This window comes from Capsicum annuum, chromosome 11, assembly GCF_002878395.1.
Source record: "Capsicum annuum cultivar UCD-10X-F1 chromosome 11, UCD10Xv1.1, whole genome shotgun sequence".
NCBI lineage: Eukaryota > Viridiplantae > Streptophyta > Magnoliopsida > Solanales > Solanaceae > Capsicum > Capsicum annuum.
Window position 1 is genome coordinate 228,040,417 of NC_061121.1, and position 26,810 is coordinate 228,067,226.

The 26,810-nt window shown below is 34.8% G+C and overlaps 1 protein-coding gene across 1 annotated transcript; it reads left to right on the top strand.

Moving 5' to 3' along the window:
- The first annotated feature begins 8,791 nt into the window (after positions 1–8,791).
- Positions 8,792–17,750, top strand: LOC107847321 (methyl-CpG-binding domain-containing protein 5). The gene is made up of 3 exons (XM_016691511.2): positions 8,792–9,368; positions 16,970–17,077; positions 17,192–17,750. The coding sequence occupies exons 1-3, from the start codon at positions 8,856–8,858 to the stop codon at positions 17,462–17,464; spliced, it is 894 nt and encodes a 297-aa protein (XP_016546997.2). The 5' UTR covers positions 8,792–8,855; the 3' UTR covers positions 17,465–17,750.
- Positions 17,751–26,810: the final 9,060 nt, after the last annotated feature.

A 26,810-nucleotide genomic window follows, 5' to 3' on the forward strand; every position in this document is an offset into this window, starting at 1 on the left:
CAACAATGAGAACAACAACAACAACAACAAAAATGGTTTCACAATACAAGATACAAAACAGATACAAGATTACAAAAGAAAAAGGATAGATAGATAGACCACATGAAGGTATAATATTAAGAACCCAATAATGGTAACTCTTGGACCCTTAACACTACACACAACAATAAACCTATCTCTTACAAAGACACAAGATCAGAATCCACCTCCCAAGCATCAATGTTTCCAAGCAAATGCAAACACAAGTGATTCTACACTTGTCTAAGCCCTAATTTCTGCTTTGGGTACCTCAAGGAAAGAGAACTTGTGTTTCTTTGTCTTGTAAGACTTACAATTTCATTCATAAACTAAGTCTAAAACCCTAAAATGTTTCTTTTATAGCTATTACAAAATATAAGTTAAAATGATCAAAAGGCCCTTCAAAGAGTGGGCACCCATCTAGTGTAATTTATAGGCTGATTTGGGTGTATTTTGAGCCTCTTTTACACTTCAATTGCACATGCCAAGGCTCGGGTCCAACACGCACTCTCCTAAGTCCATATCTGTGATTATTCCCGTATCATCCTCTCCATCTTGAGAGGAATTTGTCCATAAATTCATGGCTTTACCTCATTCAATTGGTCACTTCAAAGGAAACCTACTCAAAACAATCCGCAAACAAGTCACAAAAATAAGTCAAAACAGTCCACAAAATCATGAAGAATCCGAGGGCTCAATAACAACAAGTCTCGGCCAACATCTTCATTTTGAACCTCGGCTTCCTCTCCATCTTGAGCCTTGTCTTCAATCTCATCCGAAACAAGTCTCCTACCATCATACAAGTATTGTAGTAGTCTCTATATCCTTCATGTTCCTTTCTACCATACTCCTCTACATGGATATATCGATTTTGGTGAAGTGGAGTTTCGATTGAGAGGAATGATTTGGTAAGAGGAGGCTTCGATTGTGGAGCTTAGCTGGGAGAAAATTAGCTTCTAAGTCCCTCTTGTTGGACTTGATCGAATTGAGGGGGAAGTGACTCATTTAGGTGGCTTGGCTTATGTCTGTGTCATTTAGTGGTGGTCGTAGAGCATTGATCGTTTGAGGTAAAGCTATGGGAGTATAAACATGAGAGTTCCTTCGACTCTCCACTCGATCTAACCTCTCAAGTATAGTAGACATATCCGAGCCCAATTTGTCAAGACCCGCATTCACCTTAGCTATTTCTCGGGCAATAGCATCAAGGTGGACCAAAATGGTGTCCATTATGGCAAAGGAGTTACCTACAAAATAGAAAACACATTAGTTGTACATAAACATCCCCACTCTCTCTTTTATTTCTTGTCTCTAGGATCCCTCACACTCAATCTCACAAGTGTTGTAAGCTTGCTTGTACTCCGAGAGTTGTTGAGAAGTGAATCAAGTATGTACAATGACTCAAAAGAATGAAACACACAAAGGAACGTAAACACACACATTAAAAAAAATATGGTTTCGAACTAACTCACAATCTAGTAATTGGTCACTAGCTTGTAAGTTAGTATGAGAATCAACAAACGAAACTAAAGACACAAAATGAAACTAAAAGATCAAAATTTGAGCTTAAAATTTATCGGTGAACAGTAATTGGTGATATGGCAGTCCATGATTGGCCTCGGTTCTCAACAATTTTATTTTCCAAATTTGGAAGTCTTGATCAATTCTATAATTTTTTAACTTTGGTGAAAATTGTTCGATGAAGGGAAATACAAACTAGTCTTTGGAATTCAAATTTCAAGACTCAAAAATCTTTGACTAGACTTGTACTTTTCCTTAAAACATGGAACCTTGTTTTATGAAAAAGTGGTGGAGATGTAATGTAAAGTCTTTTGGTGGTTGAGGGTCTTTCAAGATTTAACAATTACTACACCTTGTCTTTCACCTTTTTAAGATCTAAGATCACTTTAATATTAACAAAGTGATGAATATGGTGAAGAACTTCAAGAACACAACAACCACAACAATAACAACCAACAACAATCTCCCAAGAACAACAAGTCCACCAAAACAAGGTCAACAATCTCACGGCTAAGACCACAAGGATAGCAACAACAACCGACTACATCCCCTTTGTGTTGTGTTTTTGATTTTACAAAAGGTGAAGGGTGTGATGAGCAACAAAAATACAACAACCACCTTTCAAGATCTACAACACCACCACAACACAAGGCCTTCAACTCGGTCAAAGTTAGAACAACAACAACATCCAATCGGCCACACTTTGTTCACAACAACAATATTAACAATTCAAGCTCAAGTTTGGATCGACTCAAAGTGTTAGTGAGGAACAAAACTAACACTACAAACACACAAGACAAGTAAAATACTCCTAGACCTAGACTAAAGAACAAATTTTGACCAAGAACACCACAAGAACACAATTTCGGCCAAGACAACAACAATGGACAGATTGCAATTTTTCTGAAATTTTCAGCTTTTCAATAATTTTTTTTAAAATTTTCTAACAAGCAAGCCCAAGATTGATCTTGTAGGAATAAGATCAAGCCATGCTTTGATACCAAGTGATACAATAAAACCAAGGAACACAAGGAATTAGCTCAAAACAGTCCAAACACACTCCAAAAACAGTCCACTAATTCAAATAATTGAGGACCCTTTTGAAGACCACTCTCGAATTCAAGAATGAAATACAAGAAGGACAGTATAACTAGGTGTTTGACACCTTTTGCAGCCAATAACAAACTAAGTTAACAACACAAGATGAAACAATAATGAGAAAAACAACAACAACAAAAACGGCTTCACAATACAAGATACAAAACGGATACAAGATTACAAAAGAAAAAGGATAGATAGATAGACCACATGAAGGTATAATATTAAGAATCCAATAATGGTAACTCTTGGACCCTTAATACCTCCTAAGCATCAAAGTTTCCAAGCAAATGCAAACACAAGTGATTCTACACTTGTTTAAGCCTTAATTTCGGTTTTGGGTGCCTCAAGGAAAGAGGACTTGTGTTTCTTTGTTTTGTAAGACTTACAATTTTATTCATAAACTAAGTCTAAAACCCTACAATGTTCCTTTTATAGCTATTACAAAATATAAGTTAAAATGACCAAAAGGCACTTCAAAGAGTGGGCACTCATCTAGTGTAATTTATAGGCTGATTTAGGTGCATTTTGGGCCTCTTTTATACTTCAATTGCACATGCCAAGGCTCGGGTCCAACACGCACTCTCATAAGTCCATATCCGTGATTATTCCCGTATCAGACACCCTTAGTGCCTACGAGACACATACGTGGCACAATACACTGAAGGGTCCACGTAGACACACGTATGTGCCACGTAGGCACTAAGGGTGTCAAAATTATACTTTTAATTAGTTTAGGGGGTAATAAGACCCCCTTTAAGTTGAGGTGTGTCTCAGCCGTTTTACGTATAGTTCAAGGGTGAAATAGGGTATTTTCTTTTTAAAGAATAATAATTAATGTTAGGATCAAATATGTCAAAACATTTTTTTTTTGATATGTTAAAAATGAAAAATGACTTGGAGAATTATAATTAATACTAGGATCAAATATGATTAAAAATTATCTTTTACTGATATGTTAAGAGTCACAAGTGAAAAAAGATGAAAATCTATTTTTGAAATATTATCAATTTGTTTGACACACATTCCTTTTTAATCCATTGCAAAAGAATCACTTTTTTTTTTTTTTTTTTTTTAGCCATTCTTGGATTCAACTTTTCACATAATCTATTTAATATAATACGATTAATGAATATTTTAGTACATTTATTATATCTTTAAGCTAAGACTAGGCGATTCAAAAGTCTTATATTTACTTTTCTAAGCTTTATGTCAAATCAAAATAGACCCCACAAATTAAAACAGAGAAACAACATTTCTTTTTATATTTATTTAATTTCAAATAACGACATATTTTTTTATTTAGAAATAAATTTATTTTATGCACTTAGATATACTAATTTATAATCACATAAGTATTTTTTAATTTAGAAATAAATTTATTTTATATTTTATATGTTAATTTATAATAACATAAATATTTATAACTTATTTATAGAATAATCATAAAAAATGAAATATATTTCTAGACTAAAAATAGATAGTTTTGTACTATACGATACTTGTTACTGGTGAGAGATGACGGGTATCTCATATAATTAGTTGAGGCATGCAAAGGCTGATTCAAACACCACTGTTATAACAATAAAATATTTCTAGAATAAAAGGGATGTTATATATATAATTTAGAATCAGAAATCGAGTATGAAAAGACAACTCTTGGAATTCCATAAACAAATTATAATTTATGTTGCGAAAATGATATTGAAAATTTACCTAGAAAACAAAGGGATGGAGGTTCTGATAATTGCAAAGCCGTTAGTAGCTGACAGAAGTGCGAAATTGCATAAAATGTTGCTTGTGTGTTAACAAAGATGATTTGTGAAAATTGACACCACCAATTGTAGTATGGTGCCACATCACTTTGATTACGTAATGATTTTTGTACTTCTTTAGAAACAAACTCAAATATGTTTCTAGAATAAAAATAAGTAGTTTTGTATTATCCGATACTTGTGGCTAGTGGGAGGTGACATATATCTCGTATATTTAATTGAGGTATGTCAAAGCTGACCTCGACGCGATGATCCTAACAAAAAATGTTTCTAGCATAGAAATAGGTAGTTTTGTACTATGAAATTAGGCGCACCGAAAATCGAACCGAATTAGTTCGGTTCGATTTTATTTTGTTTAATAATTTCGTTTTTTTGATTTTGGGTTTGTTTAATGGGCTAAACTATATTTACGAGTAGGACTATTTTTTAATTTTAACCACTTGTACAAAAAAGAAGCACACTATAAGCTCTCTGAAACTGTAAAATGTAAAGTGTAAACATTATATTTCAAGAAAAATAAACACCAACAGAACTACAACAACAAGAAATCATTATAAGAATAAATTATATTATATTACTGGTGCTTTCTTCATGTACCATACTATTATTAGTGATTTTTTGACATAAGAATTCTTTGACAAATGAGCCTGCTTCTCAAAAAAGTATCCATAGACACTGAAGAGTGAAGGCGAAATGGTTATTTTGTTTGCGTATTAACTATTTTGATTTTGGATTTGGGCTGTAGGGCTAATGGTCTTGGAAACTGGAATGGGCTTTGGGTTGTATTAATAGACTATTAGGGGTCGTTTGGTTTGAGGTGTTGAAGCAAATAATCTCAAGATAAAATTTTCTATTTCATGTTTGGTTGACAATATTCAAGATAACTTATTTCGGGACTAATAAATAGTCCCGGGATAAGTTATCCACTCAATTGGTGGGATAACAATCCCATCATAATTTATCCTTGAGATAAATGTATGAAAGGACAAAAATACCCTCAAACTCTATTATTTTCATTTCTCTCTCACACACACACAACAACAACAACATACCCAGTATATTCTCACAACACATATGTATATTATATATATATATATATATATATATATATATATATATATATATTCATAAATAATAAATTATGTTTAATTAACGTATAATATATTCATAAATAAATTAAATATATATAATATTAATTAACGTAAACTGATAAACTGTATAATAATTATGTTTGGAACGTATAATATATATTATGAACATAAATATATATTATGAATAACATATAATATATTCATAAATATATATAAATTATATATTCATAAATTATGTTTAATTAACGTATAATATATTCATTAATTATGAATATAATATATTACGTAATATATAACGTATAATATTATGAATATATATATACTTTAATTATGTTTAATTTTATATATATTATGTTAATATATTTAATTATAATATATTATGTTTAATTATGTTTAATTATATATAACATAATGTATAACATAATATATTCTCACACACACATAAAATATTTTTAATTAATGTCTAATATATTCATAAATAAATAAATTTTGAACAGTTTACCGTTGTAAAATATATAAATTATGTTTATTTATATATTTTAATTTCTCTAAAAAATAAAAAAAAAATTAAGAATGAATATTTAAAGCTTAAAAAGAAATATATATATAAAAAGTTAAATAAGATGGAGGGTATTTGGGTAATATACCATGCATATTACTTTGAATACAACCAACCAAACACATAATAAAAAATAATTCCAGTATAACTTATCCCATCATAACTAATCCCGGTATAATTTGTTTTCAAACTAAACGACCCCTTAGTGTTAGATATCAATATCTTACACACACACACACACACATATATATATACTAGTTTAGGTGTACGCGCCTCGCGCATGTACCTTACTTTAATTATCAAAATCATACAACTAAACCTAACCTTTACCTTAAAAAATTCTTCAAAATCTACGAACTTTTATTACCACAAGTAAAATACAACAAAACAATACGATAAAAATGTAATCAAAACAATAAAATTAAATCTAACATTTACAACAATAGAACTAAATGTAACATTTACACATAAAAATTCCTCAAAGCCGACATTCAGCTACGGCCTGTAAACTACCACAAAAAAGTACGCTAAATAGAGATATTAAAACATACAATCAAACTTAACTTTTACCTAACAAAATTCCTCAAAGATTCAAAACAATACAATTAAACCTAACCTTTACATAAAGAATTTTTCAAAGCCAACCGATATTCATCTACGACCATAAACAACAAAATAATCACAAAGCTCAGATCTTTAATGAAAATAATTTTTGTATGAGCGAAAATTTTGACCCTAAAGTACGATTTGAATGAAAACAAAATAAGAAAATATAGTAGAAGTAGAAGAATGTATATATATATAGGTTGAATTCTAATTTTAAACAAATTGACAAATTTCTAGACGTTTTTTTCTTAGAAAATAGGGCATATTTGTTGTTTTGGTATATATATATATGTTGAATTCTATTTCAAACAGGCTAAGATGTATAATCTATAGACTAACCTCAATTGTTTGCGCTTAATGGAGGTCTGAATCTGAATGGTTAATACTTTAGACCATTAAGTGCATTTGTTTTTTATTAAGGTTTTAACTCTGAATAGGTCTGAATAGGTCTTAATCATTCAGATCTAGAACCAAGTCTTAATAGGTCTGAAGGGATATTCTGGTGTTGGATAATATTCACTACTCTATTCATAATCAGCAGTCACCACCACTAACCACTATCACCATTGTCAACCACCACCCACCACCACCAACCACCTCCACCATCACAACCACCATCGATAAAAAATACCGCTACCATCCACAATTGTCGACCGCTACCACATCTACTACCTCCTTTATTCTAATTATATTCACCGCCATCACTACCGTCAACAACACCACAATCAGCAACCACTACCGGCAAATCCCTACTATAAACCAACTCATCTATCACAACTAGCACCACCACTAACTATCACTAATACATCACAACCTCTACACATTCTTTGGCTGCCACCACTATTGTCACTAGTAACGCCACCTCTACCACTACTTCAACCAGTACCATCGCTATAATTTATCTCTACTAACAACCTTCTCCATTATCACAACAAATAACATCTCCGACTAGCACCAACACATCGTCAATCATCATGCATTCATGTTGCAGCCAACACAATCAACACCTTAAACTACTAACATCAAACAACGTCACATCATAACAGCCACCACAACCATCAATCGCTACCATCATAACAGTCACTACAATACCAACCATCACAATTATCACCACCAACATTATTAATCACCAACATTAATCATTGTCACCGCAACCACCATTACAAGCCATCTCCACTATCACTAACAAACATAAATATTTTTTCTCAATCAAATACTAATAATTTTGTTGTATTAAATTACATACTTTTTTAATATATAATTAATTTTTTATTTGAATTGTATTTTTTATTTTATTATGTATACAAATAATTTTTTTTACACATTCAGATGTTGAAAAACAAACAATCTTAATCATTCAGTTTTCAGATCTAGAGATAACATCTTAATCATTCAGATGTGCATTCAGATTCAGACGTCTGAATCGTAAAAAAATAAATGGAGCCTAATAAAGCATTTTTTTTTTTACTTCCACGGTTGTAGTTATTTGCCAAAAATAAGGTAGTATAGTTAGAGTACTCTTATTTGCCAAAAATACGGTAGTATAGTTAGGATTCTTTTAATAATAGTGGTTTATTATTTTTCTAAAAATATATTATTTATGTATAATTATAATTTGAAAAAAATAGTAAAAAGACGATTTTATCTAAAGAAGAGTATTTTAATGAAGGGTAAAAAGTTCGAATCACTTTTTTAAAGGTTTTCACAGTTTTAATATATTATATATATATATTATTTAATTAATTAATTAAAGAAAATATATTAAAAATTTTGATCTAAACCAAAAAATTGAATTATGTCAATTTAAAAATCAAAATCCAAACCGAAATATTGAATTTTTTTTTTTTTAAAAAACAAAACCGAACCAAAAAATCGAAACCGAAAACCCAAAATAATTTGGTTCGATTCGATATTTTATCTTTTTGGTATTTATGCTCACCCCTAATTACTAGTATGAGGTGATAGGTATCTCGTGTATTTAATTAAGGTATGTAAAAATTGATCGAACAGCACAATCATAATAAAAAGATGTTTTCTAAAATAATAACAGATAGTTTTGTATTATGTGATATTTATTGCTAGTAAGAGGTAACATATGTACTTCTAGTATTTAATTGAGGTACACCAAAACTAGCTCTAACACTGTAGTTATAACAAAAAGGGACGCTGCATATATAGTTTGAAAAGGAGATGTTATTTTACTTTGCTAAGTACAAACAACAAAGGATACTGTCAGTCTATATCCCATTTTTCAATTTGACTATTTTCTCTCTATTTGACTCCATGACTGACGCCGCCGCCGCTGCTGCTGTTCCGACGGTAACCGTTACCGGCGGCGACGACGGTATACCGCCGGATCCACTTTTGCAGTCCGGCACCTACATAGACGCTGAGGAGAATTCTAGGGTTGAAACCAACACGCCGAACAAAGGCACCGGCGGCGATGTGCCTGATGAAGGAAAGGAGGCCGATCTAACTAATCCGGCGCCGGCGGAGGCGGAGACGGCGGAGGCGGAGACGGCGGAGGAGGGGAGTAAGATGGCGGCGCAGCCGAATGAGTCGGCGGCTGAAACGGTTACGCCTGTGCGTAAGCCGGGTAGATCGGTTGAAGTGAATGTAGAAAGGCCGAGCTGGTTGCCGGATGATTGGAGATTTGAGACCAAAGTCCGTACCAATGGCGCTACTGCTGGCACCGTTGACAGGGTAAAATTTTCGTCTGTAAACTTATATATATACATATAATCTAGGGTGTATGTGTTAATGGAGCTGAGCATCTTTCCAAAAATGTCTGCATACATTTTACCTTAGATTGCTTAGACTCTTTAAAAATGTCTAAGAGGTGTGCGTTCCAAATTTAGTACTTCCTATGTTTCAGTTTGTTTGCTTAGACTTGACATGGAGTTTAGAAAGTAAAAGAATGTTTTTGAATCTTGTGGTATTAAATTAGAAGTATGTTTTTGAATCTTGTGGTATTAAATTAGAAGTATGTTAAATGTATTGAAATGCTCTTAAACTTTGTGGCCTTAAATGTGTCATGTGGAAAGTTGAAATAAAAAAGTTGCTAAAAAGATAAAGGCTCATTCTTTTTTTAAATGGATTAAGAAGGAAAGTAGGTCAAACAAATTGAAATGGAGGGAGTGTATCTATGGAGAATCCGACACCGCGGCATGAGTACACGGCGTCGAAAGTGAAGAGTGTGCGCAACTTGTTTCTGCCCTCCCCAAACCTCAACTGTAGGATTACACGGGGTTTGTTGTTGTTAATAGTTGTGTGTTATAGCAAATGCATCTGAAACTGTGGTTATTTTTTTCCTCTCTAGTTTTTACTTTTAGGCATTGGAGTTTGAATTGGAATTTGTTTCAAAAACTAGAGCATGAAGAAATTTTTTGTTTGCAGTGTTCAATCGAAGTAGAGACTGTTGTGTTTTGATTATGAACAAACAATAAACTTGTTATTTTACAAGGTTGTCGCATAATGAAATTATTAGTTTCTTCCTTTTGCCAATGAACTGTTGATCTTTGCTTCAGCAGGATTGGTAGCATTTTCTGTTGAAGCTGGATTAAAATAATCCCCACAAAGTTTCAAAAATGTTTGAACTTTGATTAACTGACTGTAACTGTGGTGACGAGAATAGTTTTCCCATTGAAGGAGATAAGGGAGAAAGGTATCAGAATGACGCTTTTGCTTCCTTTGCGATCTCCTCTCTGTGGATTAACTATCTCTCTTCCTCTTCTAGCGTAGATGATTTACATGAGAAAAGGAAAAGCTACTTCTGGACAAGTGCAACATGTTATGTTAGTAGGATTTTAGGTTTAGAGGACCTTATGATGAAATTGTAGATTTCATAACAACAACAGCAACAGCAACTCTAGTGTAATCCCATAAATGGGGTCTTGGGGAGGGTGATGGGTATGCAGCCTTACCTTACCCCTACGTTTTGAAGGTAGAGAGGTTGTCTCCGGTAGATCCTCGGCTCAAATTGTAGTTTTCATTTTATATATAATCAAAATCAGGAGACGATACTTTCTTTGAAAAGAATGCTTGTTTTCTCAAGTGGATAGGGCAAGTAGAAACAGTTGGTTTGTGTGCATATGCATTGAACTGAGTAATTTCTTTTGCCTTTCTAATTCACATTTATTACATGATTTCGTGCAGAAAAGTGTGAACTTGAGGTTGCTGAATGTCTTTATTAATGTGGTAGTGTAGAGAGATTGAATGGCTTGTATTAAATTATTACTTCCTTTTGCAAATTTAGTTTGACTTCATATGGTACGGAGGATAACAAAACAAATATTAGAATGTAGATGATAGATACAGTACGAGGATAAATGTTGAAACGGCGGCTGGAACGTGACAAAAGTATAAATGTCTTTATCAACTGAAAAATGTTAAGATACCATAAATTGTTATAAGATTTGTCATTTACATCTTTCATTGGAAAACGGTTATTTAAAGGTTACTGATTTTTTCTCTTGCCGCTTGTCCCAACTCCAATGGCAAGAACTCTCTTCTTAGTTTTTCAAATCCTACCATAATCTTTTTCATGCTCTGGTGTTTACTTTATAGCAAGCCAAAGATCAGAGGTCAAGAGGGTTAGGCATTTTCTGATCATTTTATATAAAATTGTTAGTTAGCCTCTCCACAAGTTTATTAACTACTTATAAACGGTAGATAACAACACGTTTGACCCTCTTTCCTTTTTAGTCCATTTCAAAAGAATGTCTCTTTCAATCTTTTAGCAATTTTTGAATTTCAACTTTCCACATATCTATTCAATACCACAAGATTAATGAGCATCTTGGTACATTTTGTCTTATCTTTAATAAAAGACAAAGGATTCAAAACTCTTATTTACTTTTCTAAGCATCATGTCAAATCAAAATTGGCCAAACAAATTTAAACAGGGAGAGAACATTTTTTTTTTTTATATTTCTTTAGTTTCAAATGACGGTCATAACTTCTTATTTAGAAATAAATTTGTTTTTTTATTTGATATACTAATTTATAATCACATAAATATTTGTAACTTATTTATAGAACAAAAAAAGGACAAATATATCCCCGAACTATGATTAATGGTAGGTATATACCCTCCGTCATACTTTGAGTATACATATGTCAGGTATATACGTATCATTTATCATAGTTCAGGGGTATATTTGTCTCTTTTTTATTTTAATTTTTTTATCCCAAAATTAACACGAATCCATTATCCGACCCAATAAACTCATTGAACCGTTTCAAACCAACTCGATCCGACCTCTATTTTTTGTTCCACCCGATACTCGCTCTGTTTTTCACTTAAACATGAACCCCAATCATATTGCAGTGATTAGTCGCTGATACTAGTTGGTGTTTACTGGTTAGAGGGAGTGGAGATTATGCCATAGGTGGACGGAGCTAGGGGTGTGGCGATGGTTTGCCGGTGGGGTGTTTTCGGTTCGACGGAGACAGTGGCTATGTGGTGTTAACTGGTGGTGGATAGTGTTTTTCTGAAGGAATTTCGCCGAAAATTGAAATGTGCAGGGTTCATTACATTTGATATTGTTTTTGGGTTTTTGGGTTAATTTTTTTTTTTTGAAAATTATAGTCGTGAGTGTTATTGTATTGTGTGTATATCGTTATAGGGATGGGAAAACACGTTTGTTAGATAGGCGTCTCTTGGATTTTAGTTAGAATCCGGTCGGGTAGCGGGTTTATTGGGTTGGGTAATAGGTTTGGGTTAATCATCTGAGATAAAAAAAATTAAAATGGTAAAGGGACAAATATACCCCCGAACTATGATAACTGGTATATGCTCCTACCGTTATTTTGAGGGGTATATCTGTACTATTTTATTAACGGTAAGGGCATATGTGTACACAAAGTATGACAGAGGGTATATACGTACCATTTATCATAATTCGAGGGTATATTTGTTCCTTTTTCATTTATAGAATAATCATAAAAGAGTTAAATTTCTTTTATCCAATTATACGGTGCCACATCACTTTGACTATGTAATGAGTTCTGTACCACTTTAGGAAAAAAATGAAATACGTCTCTAGAGTTAAAATGGAATTGTATGTTATATATATATGTATACAGTTTAAGGAAAAGATTTTACTTTGAAGTACAAACAAAAATATATAGTGTCAGTTCAGTTTGACTCTTTCAATGCTTCTTTCGATGACTGACCTTGTCGCCGCCGCCACATCCATCTCGCCGGTAACCGTTACCGACGGTGGGGTCAATCATCGAAAGAAGCGTTGAAAGAGTCAAATTGAACTGGCACTATATATCTTTGTTTGTACTTTAAAGTAAAATCTTTTTCTTAGACTATATATATAGTATATAACATTCCTTTTACTCTAGAAACATATTTCATTTTTTTTCCTAAAGTAGTGCAAAACTCATCACTTAGTCAAAGTGATGTCCATCTCGCCGATAACTGTTACCGGTGGAAACAATGGTATACCGCCTACATTGGCACCAAGATGAATGCTAGGGTTTAAACCACCACATCGAACAAAGCCGACAACATTTTAGAAGAAGGAAAGGAGGCCGATCTAACTACTCCGGTGCCAGTACAGTCGAAGAGTAAGATGGAGGTTCAGACAATGGGATTGTTACGGCTGTGCATAAGGTGACTAGATTGGTTTAGGTGAATATAGAAAGGCCGAGTTGGTTGCCGGAATTGGAAATTTGAAATGGAAGTTCATACCAATGGTGCTATTGTTGGAACTGTTGATAGAGTAAATTTTCGTCTTTTAAACTCTATATACATATAATTGTTGATTACTTTGTGCTAATTTAACAAAAGAATTCTAGGGTTTATAAAAGTTACCAGTTTAAAAAAAAATAAAAATCTAGAGCTTATACTAATGTTTGTACTTTTTTTAATTGCTTTGATATGTGTTACTTGAGCCGAGGGTCTTTCGGGAACAGTCTCGCTACTTCTCAGGATATAGAGATAAGGTATGCGTACATTTCATCTTATGTTGCTTGGACTCTATAGGTGCGCGCCAGATTTTCCAAAAGTAGCGTGTTTTTTGAGAATCTGACACGGGTGTAGTCTCAAAAGTGAAGAGTCTGCATAACCCATTTTTCTGTTATATCCTATGTCTGTTTTACTTCTTTATTTTATGTTTGTACTTTTTTTTTTTGACTTGCACCGGGTGTCCGAGATATGTTTGTACTTTTTTAACTGCTTTGATATGTGTTACTTGTGCTAAGGGTCTCTCACTTTCAGGAGGTAGGGATATGGTCTGCATACATTTTACCTTATGTTGCTTCGACTCTTCAAAAATGTCAACAAGTGCGTGTTGGATTCTCCGAAAGTAGTGTAGTTTGGAGAATTTGATACGGGTGCAACATCGATAGTGAAGAGTTTGCACAACTTATTTCTACCCTCCCCAGACCCACCTATAGGATTACACGGGGTATGTTGTTGTTGGTTGTTTTATTTTATAGCAAAAATGCTCTTAAAATGTGGTTATTTTTTCTCTCTAGTTTTCGTTTCAGCATTTGAATTTGTTTCTGAATTGTATAATAAAATTAGTAGTTTCTTCCCTTTGACACTGAACTGTAAAACTTTGCTTCAGTGAGATTGTTAGCATTTTCTGTTGAAGCTGGAATAAAATATTTCTTTCAAAGTTTCAAGAATTTTTGAACTTTGATTAACTGACTGTGATTGTGGTGATGAGAACAGTTTTTTTTTTGTTGTTGAAACTGGTAACGTTGTAAATTCCTCAAAAGCAGTACTGAAAACTGTACTGGTCAATATTTACAACATGTACTTCAAATCCTACTATCTCTTCCTAAATTTAGTTTAGTACATCAATTATGGAGATAGTATCCTTCGAGTATATCTGATTACTCCAAAACCATAGTAGCATAAGACAATTTAGTTTAACTTTTTGCATACTATTCTCTATGCTATCAAAAACCATAGAGTTCCTCTCCTTCCATATTGCCTACCATATTCTAGCAGGGACAATTCTCCACCTTTCTCTGTTCTTTGACTGCTTCCCTGCTTCCTCCCAACTCTGGATTGCTTTTGTGATCTTGGCAGGCATGGTCCATGATATATCCTTAGGGGGCGTTTGGTAAGAGGGATAAGGATAACTAATCCCGGGATTAATTTAGAGGAGGAGCTTATCCTATGTTTGGTTGTGACAAAATGCATGGGATAACTCATTCAGAATTAGTTATTCCGGGATTGTAGTGTATTTGTTATCCCTCCTTGAGGGTGCGATAACTAATCCCGGGATAGCTAATCCAGGTTTAACTTGATTTCCAACCAAACGACCCCTTAAGATTCAGGAATAACCTCCATAGTTGGCCAGTGACCTTTCAGTGTAAAAAAGATGATTAACTGTCTTAGCTGCTTGCCCACAAAAGAAACATCTAGAACATAATGGCATCCCCCTTCTCATTAAGTTGTCTTGAGTCAATATAGCTTCTTTGGCTAGCAACCGGACAAAACAAGCCAACTTGAGTGGGATTGTTAACTTCCAAATTCCTTTCCATGACCAGTGACTTTGTGGTTGGTTGGGATGTTCAACCTGGTGTATGCACTACTCACCTTAAAACTGCCCTTCTGATTGCCTTTTCCACCACAGAATGTCTTGACCCCCCTCTAGTCCATTAAATTGGTCAATGGTGTTGAAGAAAGATGCTACCCTCTGAATCTCCCAGTCATTCGTCTTCTAAAGTTAAGTTTGACCCTTGATTTCTGCTATGGACTTCTATTGAGTGGGATACTAGAGAGGTATATATCAGGAAACTAAATATCTAGCCTACCTAATTCATGCCAAACATCCTTCCGGAATTCTGTTTTCTCTCCATTCCCCACTTTGATCATTGTATTGGCCTTAAAACTCAGGCCACAAAGATCTGATGGATCTCCATACATTGACCCCATATGGCGTAGTCACCTTTTTGGTCATCCCGTTTCTTCCTCTACATATTTTGCCTTAGTGACTTCCTTCCAGTAGGTGAGCAAGTATTGGAATGATTCTTTTGCTTCCTTTGTGAATTCCTCTATGTGGATTAACACTCTCTCTTTCTTTTCTAGCGTATGGGGTCAGTGTATGTAGAAAACGACATATAAGTTTTTGGGGTCATTTCCTGTTTTACACTCTAATCGATAGACCTATTGAACTCCTTTATTATAGCCTATCTAGTCTGATCCTCCTTTTGTTTTAGGCGAGTAAATCATAATGTGTCTTATATAAGCAAATATTTGTCTTCATAATCGTAATCACAACTATTAACACGAATTATGATCGTATTATTTGGTTGATTTTTTTATTCTTTTAACAACCTTCTCATTTGTTTAATCTGTTAGATGTAAGAAAATCCTTCCTATAGCTCCAAAATGGTACTTGTGCCTTTAGGTTTAATTGGGTTTGAATCGTGAACCAGTAGGTTTGGACCAGCTTTATTAGGGATCAACGGCTGTTAGTACATTAAGGGAATAAATGGCCCACTTTTGTGTCATGGCGATGGCTTAAAACTCATATGCTTCTAACAGAGGGCAAAAGTTCTCGTCGAATAGTAGAGGGGCAATTTTGGCCCTTTTCCTTTTGAAGTAGTGAGAAGGAAATTGAGGTAGATTAGTACAAAAGCTCACTATGATGAGCTGATGTGCTCGAGAAACAAGAAAGGATGATAATTTGCTTATATATATATATGTATGTATGTATGTATGTATGTATGTGTATGTATATATTGAAAAAAGAGATGTGTTTATTCAAGGCAGTCACAGACGCTTTCTGGAAGTATACGAGGCAATAAAAGTAAAGTGTGTAATTGTTCATCTCTCCTAATGGGCAAAGTTATCCAATACCTACACTAGTGAGAGGAGGCAAGTATCCAGAGGAACATTTGACAAGCTGCCAAGTTGTACTGCCGTTATTCCCAAAAGAAAAAGCATTCCTACTTTTGATGTTGTATAATGTTGCTTGCCATCAGGGAAATAATTGTTTGTACCTATAGCCTTAATAGCTTCTTAGGTTGATTGTGGTGGACAGAGACTCTTTTGCTCTTTCACTTCCACTCTTTTCTTCTGTTCTCCTGTGATTTGTGTCCCTGCCTGTTTTGTTGTTACACTTTATTTTATGTGGGGGATTGTTGTGTATCCTTTTTTTCCCTTCCAGTTGCAGGTGTTTGAGCATTATTGAGTTGGTTTAGTTGAAAATATTACTATGTCATGCTCTTTCAATTTGCATTCTTATTGTTTAATTGAAGTCGTTTATATATAAGCCGAGTTGTATATCATTAGGCATTGTGTCTAATTGTTTGTATCCTGGATTCTGCAGTACTATTATGAACCGGTCTCTGGGACTAAATTCCGGTCAAAGACTGAGGTGCTTTATTTCCTGGAAACGGGTGGCAAGCGCAAGAAGCCCACTGGTGCTGATGCTACAGTGAGTGAATCAAAACATTATAACCTATCACCTCTATATCTGTACAAGTCTTCCCTTTGCTACTAAGAAACATACATCTTCTTGTGTTTTTTGATGGTACTATTTCTTTTGCAGCCATCTGAGACCCCCAGTAGCAAGAAACAGAAGAAGAGCAGCTCGAAGAAAGAAAAAAAGAAAACTACTTCTTTTTACTTTGATTCGACGAATCCGCCACAGAGCGTGTGCTGGGTTCAGACGGATAGTTCTGCAGATACTTGGGCACCTTTTGTTCATGGCAACATGGTTCCCGAAGGCCGAAGACAAGAATGGGATGCTGTCTTCACATCTGTGTCGAAGCTGCGGCGAAAGAACGCAAATAGGGATGCAGGCGTCTCTAATGTGCAGTAACCTGTTAAAGAACCTGTCTCAGTATCTGGCTAGACTAGATAGTGTGTCAAATCTCATCTGAATTGGGCTCACTTTCTTTTGGTTTTAGCATAGGGACCTCATAGTTGTTGATAGCTTCTTGCTTTGGCATAGGAATAGGCAAATGTTGCTCCTCCTAACTTCTGTTCATGGTGTATTAGTATGGTCTGTTGTTGGTGCCATCGAACCAGTAAATTTGAAGCATTTTACTAGGATGGACATATGTGAAAAATTGTCTCAAGTATGAAAATACTGTAGTTATTGAGTATGAGCTGGTCTTATCTTATGCTTGTGAATGACAGGTTATTTTATTGCAGGTCCGAGCCAATTTAGGTGTAGCTCCTGAAGTGTGACCTTTCTCTGATTCTGCATGAATGTGGGATATCTTGTGCTATCGATTGTCTTTATTATTATTATTATTATTATTATTATTATTATTATTATTATTACTACTACTATTACAATTTGCCTAGATGTGTGGATCACTCCCATAGACTCTGTTCTCCTTTTAAATGGAAATTTAGTGTTGGTGTAGCTTTGATTGTAGGGTAATTTCATTTTTGCCAGTAGCTAATTTGTAGAAAAAAATTCTGACTTTGCTGTGTGTAAACCATATTAAGAAATTGTAGTTTTTTAAATGCAGTTTTCCTTTATGTTATTGTTGGTCTATATGATCCTATTTTACCATATTCATCTGGGGGATGGAGGGTTGAGGTATCTAAAAGTCGATGCATGATGGGACTAAATATTCGCTTGTTTTTTTTTTCTCGATGTGTGCTATTTGAATCCTCATTTGTTAATGTGATCATCTTTTATTTTATGTGTATTCATATAATATTCTCGTCTTTGTCAAATGGAATCTGTGTCGGATAAGATTCATCTGAAGTACTTACGAATCAGAGTTTGTGAGTTGATTTTCGTTAAGGTCCAGAAGTTTGAGCTCAGTTAAGTCACCTATAGAGCCAGAAAGGTGATTCTCATTAAGATACAAATAGGACAAATAGCACAAGTTGTTCAAATTCCTTAATGAAGCAGGAATAGAAACATGAAGGGAGTTAATGCCCAAATCTATAGTAGTAGGAGACCTTAGGTTACCTATTTCTTCTGGAATGGGACCATTTAAATGGTTATCAAATATGCGGAGGATCTGAAGCTTGACTAGTGAGCCGACTTGGGGTAGAACCGTCATATGGCCCAAGGAGTGGCCCGACCTGTAATTTGATGGGGTAGGCTTTAATTTTTGCAATTCATTTAAGAACAAGGCTTTTTAGCCCGGTTCGGATAAGCCCATGGCCCGTAGGGCTTGAGGAATGTGGGTTGGGCTAGTCCGTGGGTCGGTCCGTTAATCAAATAATAAATAGTTTAAAAATAAAATAAAATACTGAAAAATAATTAAAGAGTTAAAAAACAATCAAGTCCAATGATGATTATTGACCGGTTCCATTAACAAAGAAATGAAAACCGAAAAGTTTACTACTTTTCTATCTAGTAAATAATAAAATAATTAAATATCTACCACTAAAACATAAAGAGTACATTGTACTCTTCACTTTCCTAATTTCCTTAGTTCAGCTAGCCGCCTCCTCTTCATATATCTCCCTCAACGCGCCATCGGCTTTCAGCCATGATGTTTCCGATTGAGTAGTGCTACCTCTTCGTTTTCTTCCTACTTTGGGTAATTCGAGCTCTGGCTCCCTTTTGATTAGCAAACATTAATACTATGTGTTATTGTGTGATAAATATTTATGTTAATTTATTGTGTGATAAATATTTATGTTTATTAACAGTGTAAAATTAAATTATAAAATATTATTTTTTTAAAAGTGGTCTGGTCTGTGAGGCCCGCAGCCCACAGGGTAATAACGTGGGCTTGGTATTTTTTGACCCGTCATTTAAATGGGTCAGCTCGACCTGACCCGTCAAACTCAAAGCCTGTATGGGCTAGCCCAGAAAGGCTGGGCCAACCCGTATTGACAGCTCTAATTTGTGATGGGATTGTTCCCGAAAGTTGATTGATATGCAAGTAAGGCAGACAAGATTAGCGAGATTACCAATCTCAGGTGGGATGGTGCCAGACAAATTGTTCCTGCTAAGATTAGGATACTCAAGAAAAGGGAGAGATGAAAACAAAAAAGCATAGAGTGAACCAAAGACACTAGCATCTGTAATATTCAACCTGTTTACCCTACCATTAATGCATGTAACTCTATACCAGTTGTTGCATGCACCAGAACTTGGTTTCCATGAAGCCAATAAGGAATTATTCTGGTTCTTGAAAGTTGATTTCTATTTTAGGAGAGCAGTAGCTTCCTCAGTCGACACAAAAGTAAATTGTAAAGAGGTACAAGAGAGTGAAAACCTGAAGTAAAGACAATGTTTTTGAAACCATCATCATATACTGCTAAATGATTGTGGATGAAATTGATTGTTGATGCATGAAATTGGTTCAGGATACACTTTTTATATTGCAGTAAACCAGTATAAATCTTGCTAGTCAAATAAGGCGTTGAATTAGAAAGATTTTCATGTTAATGAGTCTTCGCCTTAAATTAATAAGTAGAATAACCTCATAAACCCTCAAAATTAAAAGGCTTTGTTGTTAATATTCATAGCTTGGCTAATGAGGTCATCATGTCCATTTATATGAGCAAATCTATCTCAAAAAGTAAACAATAATTGCCTGAACATGGATAATTAAACATTGAATAACTTAATTTGAAAGTTCCTTCAACCAATTTTAAATTATCGAATCAAATTAAACTTTGAATAATTAAACACATTTCTTTGGTCCCAAAAGAAAAGGAAATACGAGTAGAAAGACTTTGTAAGTCTTACTGTGGAAATTTCATGTGAAAACTACAACAAACAAATCCACGTCTCTTTGATGTTACTACTCATTAACAAAACATATTCTTTACAATAATCATCAAGAAGGGGCGGACTGTTACGTAGGTTCAAGTGGTATAGACTAATAATGAGTCTTATGGGTGCCGAAATGTGTGCGGTGTTTAATGATCAATAAATGGCCTAATTGTCAAGGAAATGGGCGAAAAACACAGGAGTATAATAAAAGTGAAAACAAAACATTTGTTGGTGAAAAAAAAAAGGAAGAGAAAACATTTGCTTAAGTCCAAACCCCATAACATATTTCTTGTTGAAAATTTGCATTAATGAGGACAACGATTATGCCTCAGTTCCATAAAAGACGAAATCGCCTTTACAAATTCTTATTGGACATGTTAAACTATTCAAACCATCTCACGCCTGAAATGTGAGAGTTTATAATATATTTGTGTTTTGCATCTGAGAAAAATGAGTTCAATTGAACTCGTTATTAAACCAAGATAGATAATGAATTGTGAGTGAGAAATATGTTATATTTCTCAAGTTTTGCCATAGAAATTTCAAAAATAATGTATTGTGAGTGAGAAATATGTTATATTTCCCAAGTCTTGCTGTAGAAATTTCAAAGTTAATGAATTGTGAGTGAGAAATATAACTCTTGCTCTAGAAATTTCAAAGATAATAAATTGTAAGTGAGTGGAAAATATGTTATATTTCTCAAGTCTTGCTGTAGAAATTTAAAAGAAAGCTACATCACAGAAATTCATTCAATTTGATGTAAAATCTCAAAGCTTGCAAAAGAAAAAAATATGAAAAAACAACACAAAGTAAATTGCTTTTTAGTTCAGGAACCAGCAAATCCTTATACTTGATTAGACATTTATTTATGTGGATCTATTTTATTAAAAAAAGAATATTTTATTGGACCAATAATTGACAGGAGCGGATCCAGGTTTAAATTGGTGATGCTATGACACCCATTAAACTTGACACATAATAGGTATACTTATATAAAAGATTGTATAAAGATTGACATAAGATGAATAAAGGCACCCACGAAATCCAAAAAATTAAATAAAAAATAGCTAGGTGCTTTGGTTTCAATGTGAAATTTTAAAGCTTTGAATGTCAATACATGTGTTTCAACCTCCCGAGCACCCACTATGCATAGGTCCTGGATCCGCCATTGATAATTGATCTAGTCAAGTATGTTTATGTAGCCAAAAGAATAGAATAATGTCATTCTCAAATATTAGATACGATTAAGTCATATAATAAAATGTCTTTTTTTGGTATTATAAGACCACATTGTGGGACTTGATGTTTAGAATGAGACATGACCTTATAGACACATAATTTTGTCCCTTCCCGAAAGCATTCTTATCATTTTACCCTCGTCTTAGTGTGTGCCCTCACCCGTGTGATAACTCCTTCATAAAAAGACATAAATAATAATTCCAAACTAATTTTATCTTATTCTAACAACCCCTCCCTATTAAAAATGACACATCCATCACCACCCTAACTACCCATGTGATCCCTCCTCCTTTTTCTTGTCCACAAAGGAAGAATATATTGGGGACCTACCAAAATTTCCACATCATAACAAATCCATGCCCATTATAAAAGAAAAATTCTAAGAGGGAAAAAGGAGGGCTCATTCTTTGATCATCATCTTCTCCACAATAACAACAATCACAAAATAATCTTCCTCACAAGAATAACAACAACAACAAAAAAAAAAAAAAAAAAAAGGGCGCCGGTGAACAGTAACAGCGTGAAAAGTGACGGTGAACGGGTCATTATTTGTTGAGTTGAATTGTTGGTGTTAAGGTTCAGCTCCAGGTTTTCGGGTGCGGACTCTCTTTATTCGAATAACATTGAGTTTGAAAGCTCAAATTTAAGGTCCAATTCTTTCTTCTCTTTCATTTAATTCTTATGTGATTGCGATTGCGTGTGATTCGATATCGTGGTTTGTTTGTTGATGTGAACTGTTGGTGACATTTAGGTGTGTGATGTGCTAAGCATGATTGGTGAATTTTCGTTATTATCGATTGGTGAATTGTGTATTAAAATGGGTTAATCACGTGGTTGAGAATGAATTAGGGTGGGGATTAAAAATGGAGAAAAATGATTATTGATTAATTTTGATGTATTGATAATGTTGAACATGATAGAATTGTGATACGTTGAACTTGGTAGGCAAACGTAGGCCGGGTAGGCAAATTTAGGAATAACGATTTGTTGGAGTGTTTGAATATGTGTGTGAATGGTACTTTCTACTTTATTGCACGAAAAGTTTAAATTGTACTCATTTGGCCGGGGAATACCCCGAAGGATTTGTATTGATTTATCCGGAGAATGCCCCGAAATAGCATGTACGCCAAGGAGGCTCGTGATCAAGGCCCGAAAAGTTGGGTGGAGTTTAGTTTAGGATTAGTTTAGAATAGAATAGGTTTTATATTTCAGCACCTTTTTTATTTTGAATTGTATAATTTGGACTGAACATTATTTTGGTTTGTTTTGAATTTTGTGTGATTTGTTTGTTTGCTTGTTTTGTGTGTTTATGTGGTTTGTACATTTGTAATGTCAAATTAGCTGATACGCTCCACCAAGCGACCGTGGTCGAACCACGGAATCGAGGGGTGCCTAACACTTTCCCCTCGGTCAACAGAATTCCTTAGCCGGAATCTCTGTTCGTGGATCAGTTTTTAGAGTTAAACCATTTCGAAAAGGATTTTCCAAAGGTGACTTGGCACACCGGATTATGCCAAGTGATGACTCCGAATAAGAAAAAGTAATGTAAATAATCCTTTTTTTTCAAAATAATTTTTTTTGTTTTTGTCACCTTAATAATAAAACCCTTTCAGGTGTGACAGCTCTGGCGACTCTATTGGGGACTTTTCAGAATTCAGGCTTATTTTTTGGAGTCGTATCGGCTTTGTTTGGCATTATGGGTGTATAAACATTGTTTGTGATTATTGTTTGTGTTATTGTTATCACTGTTGTGCATTTCTGTGCTCTTTGTTTACAGTTTTTTTTCTTTATGTGTTACCGCTTTATATCTAGCATCATTTGCATAATCTGAATCAATTCTTTCTGCAACAAGTCCCGGAGTGCACGTCGTGTGCACGAACTCTAGTTGAGTCACCCTTATTTTAGGGGGGGGGGGGGAGCCGTTGGATGTATGGAGTAGGTGGAAAGCAAAGCAGCCACTATCGACCATATGCTCCCCCGAACGGCCTTGTTAGTAAACCACAACGTAGGTCAGCCTTTAGGTCATTCTTATGTGCATCATATTGAGACCTAGAGGGGCCCACACGGTTCTTTGTAGGAGACTCACCTTTAAAGCATCCCCATGTGCTAAATGTTGCATCTTTGAGGGTAATGTGGTCATTTGATGGACTGATTCAGGGAAAGCATGTGTTAGAAGTAAGGTGTGCTTGAAAAAAAAGAGAGAAAAAAAAGAGAAAAGGTGAATCAAAGAAGAGTTTCGTAGTTTTTAGGTTCTTTATGGCTTTTGTTTTCCACGATTCAAAAATTCAAAAAAAAAGAAAAAAAAATCAAAAAGATTTTCCTTTTGTTTCCTTTAGCAAGCTTTCACAATTCGAAAACTCCAAAAAGATTTTTTTTAGGGGCTTTTTATAAAAGAAAAATTTCAAAAAAGGTGGTAGAAGTTTTGTACATTTCATTTAACGAAAATACCAAAAAGATTTTTTCTTTCATAGCTGTTGGTGTCATTTTTTTTATGTAAAGTGTCGAATTAAAAACTAAAAAAAAAAAGACTTTGTTATGTTGTTCATCTTGTGTCTTTGGTCGTGTCTCAAGTCAGGGTGTCATCTATTATTTAATCATTAATTGTCCAATCTGGACGAACTACGCACCCCTGATTCTCCTCTTTCGGGAGTGAGATACGTAGGCAGCCTATTGTTGGTTCGGGAATCTTATTTGAAAAATTCAAAAATATTTCTTCACTCTCCATTTAGAGTAGGCGTTTCATATACGTCTTTAAAAGAAAACTACAAAAAAGATTTTTCATTTAATAGGTTCAAGTTTCGTTTTCATATGAAATCAAAATCAAAAACCCAAAAACATTTTCTTTGGTAATCATAGGTTTCATTTTGTATAGGGATGTTAAAGCCGAAGAATTCAAAAATATTTTCATCATTTCTTTTGACAAATTTTTATTTTTCTTTTTTTAAAGTTTCAAGAAAAAGAAAAAAGAAAGAAAAAGAGTTTAATCGGCCATTTTGGCAAGACTTCACGAACTACGCACACCTGATTCTCCTCTTTTGGAAGTGAGATACGTAGGCGCCGTTCTTGGGTTCGGTGATCTTTTCAAGAAAAAAAAGAGGTTTTGAAAAACTGTTGAACTCTAACCATTTGCTATCTCTTGTCCAGTTAGTTTAAGGTGGTTGGTTTGTGGCATTTTGGCTGGTCCTCCATATTGCTCCAAGTAACAGAGGAAGTTATGGCCAACAAGGATACCTAGTTAGTTGTCACTAATCTGATAGGGAGTTTGGGTAATGAGAATGTTAGAGATAATGAAGAGATTCAGAAATTAAGGCGGCAAATAATAGAAATGCATCGAGCTTGGGCTAATGGGTTACCGCCTCCTCCAGTTCCCACTGATAATATGGAATATCTTTCTAGCTTGCCTCCTATGTCATATGCATAATTTCCCATTTTTGTTGATATGCCACAACATGCATCAGGATCGACTCCGGGGCAACAATATCCAACCACTTCCAAGGTTCATTTTCTCACTCCCCAATCCAAGACTACCATATACTCGGCTCCAGCTGCTATTCATGCTTTTGCAGCCCCACTCCCGTCTGAAGCTCCTACTTTTAATGTCAATCCAACGGTTGTGATTCCTCACTCTACAAGTGACCCTGTATTGAATATTTTTAGTGATCAGCATTACGCTCCCGAGTCCACATTTAAGTCGACTAGTGCTTACGACTACCCTCAACTGCCTGAATTTCCTCCAAATACTGAGAAGCCTGTTATGACAGAAGAACAAGAGGAAATAGCCAAAAAATTGAGAAGTTTAGAACTGACTATGAAAAACTTGCAAGGACTTGGGGGTACAAAAGTATCTCATATAAAGATCTGTGCATGTTTCCAGGTGTACATCTTCCTTTTGATTTTAAATGCCGAAGTTTGAGAAGTATGATGGACATGGTGATCCTGTAGCACATTTGAGAAGCTATTGCAACCAGCTAAGGGGCGCTAGAGGAAGGAAGAACTACTCATGGCTTATTTCGGTGAGAGTCTTTCAGGTCTAGCTTCAGAATAGTTTGTTGACCAAGACATTGATAAGTGGATTAGTTGGGATGACCTAGCTAATGGATTTGTGAAACAATTTCAATACAATGTGGAGTTGATACCTGACGAAAAATCCCTAACTGGTATAAAAAAGAAGAATACGGAGAGTTTCAGAGAGTATGCGATCAGATGGCGCGAACAAGCTGCTAGAGTAAAACCGCCAATGAAAGAAAGCAAGATAGTGGAGGTGTTTATTCAAGCGCAAGATGAAGCATATTATCAACATTTGTTACCTACATTAGGCAAGCCATTTATTGAGGTCCTCAAAATGGGGGAGATGATAGAGGATGAAATTAAGACTGGTCGCATTGTGAGTTTTGCAACATTGAAAGCGACTACTCAAGCAATTCAAAAAGGTTTGAGAAGTGTTGGAGGAAAGAAAAATGAGGAAGATGCATCTGTTATTATAGTTGGATAACAGGCACGGGCAAGAGGACCATACCATCATTACCCACGGGCTCAAACCCAAGTTTATGGCCAAGTTCCACAAAATCCTTCCCAAAATTCATTATATTCCATTCCCCAATCTCTATATCAAGTGTATAATATGCAACCATATGTTCAACCCCCATCTTACCCACACTGGCGTGCGCCAACTCTACCGAGTTATCCTCTAACTCCACGTACATACCGAAGCCCTTCTAGGACTGGTTTTTAATTTAACCCAAATAATGAAATGAGACAGAAGCCGAGGGATAGCTTCACAACCATTGGAGAGTCGTATGCAAGTTTATTCCAGAGATTGGTACAACAGGGCATGATCACTCCTCTCCTTGGGTATACTCCTGACCCATATTCAAGAAGTTTTGATCCTAATGTACGATGTACATATCATTCCGATGTTCAGGATCACAGTATTAAAGATTGTCGTGCTTTGAAAAGAGAAACTGAAAAGATGATTCAAGATAAATCAATCATGGTGCAGAACATTGACAGTGAGGAAAACTCTAGTCATGCTGATATGCAAACCAGTGGCTAAGATGTCAGGCTGAGCAATTAAGAAGTCACCCTTCTCCTTGCCAGGAAGGGGTTTGGTAGCTTGTTTTGTTTTATTTTCTATTCTTCGAATTATTTCAGGGTTGTAGTTCGGGATCTGTCTTGTTTTGTCCTTTTGTTGTTTAGGTTCAAACTCTTCTATCTTTTGTTTCGACTA

Excerpts from the sequence above, each read along its gene's own strand:
- LOC107847321 (XM_016691511.2), top strand. The coding sequence starts at position 8,856 with ATGTTATTTTACTTTGCTAAGTACAAACAACAAAGGATACTGTCAGTC. Across the intron at positions 9,369-16,969 it reads CTGCTGGCACCGTTGACAGG|TACTATTATGAACCGGTCTC; the intron begins GTAAAATTTTCG and ends TGGATTCTGCAG. Across the intron at positions 17,078-17,191 it reads CCACTGGTGCTGATGCTACA|CCATCTGAGACCCCCAGTAG; the intron begins GTGAGTGAATCA and ends TTTCTTTTGCAG.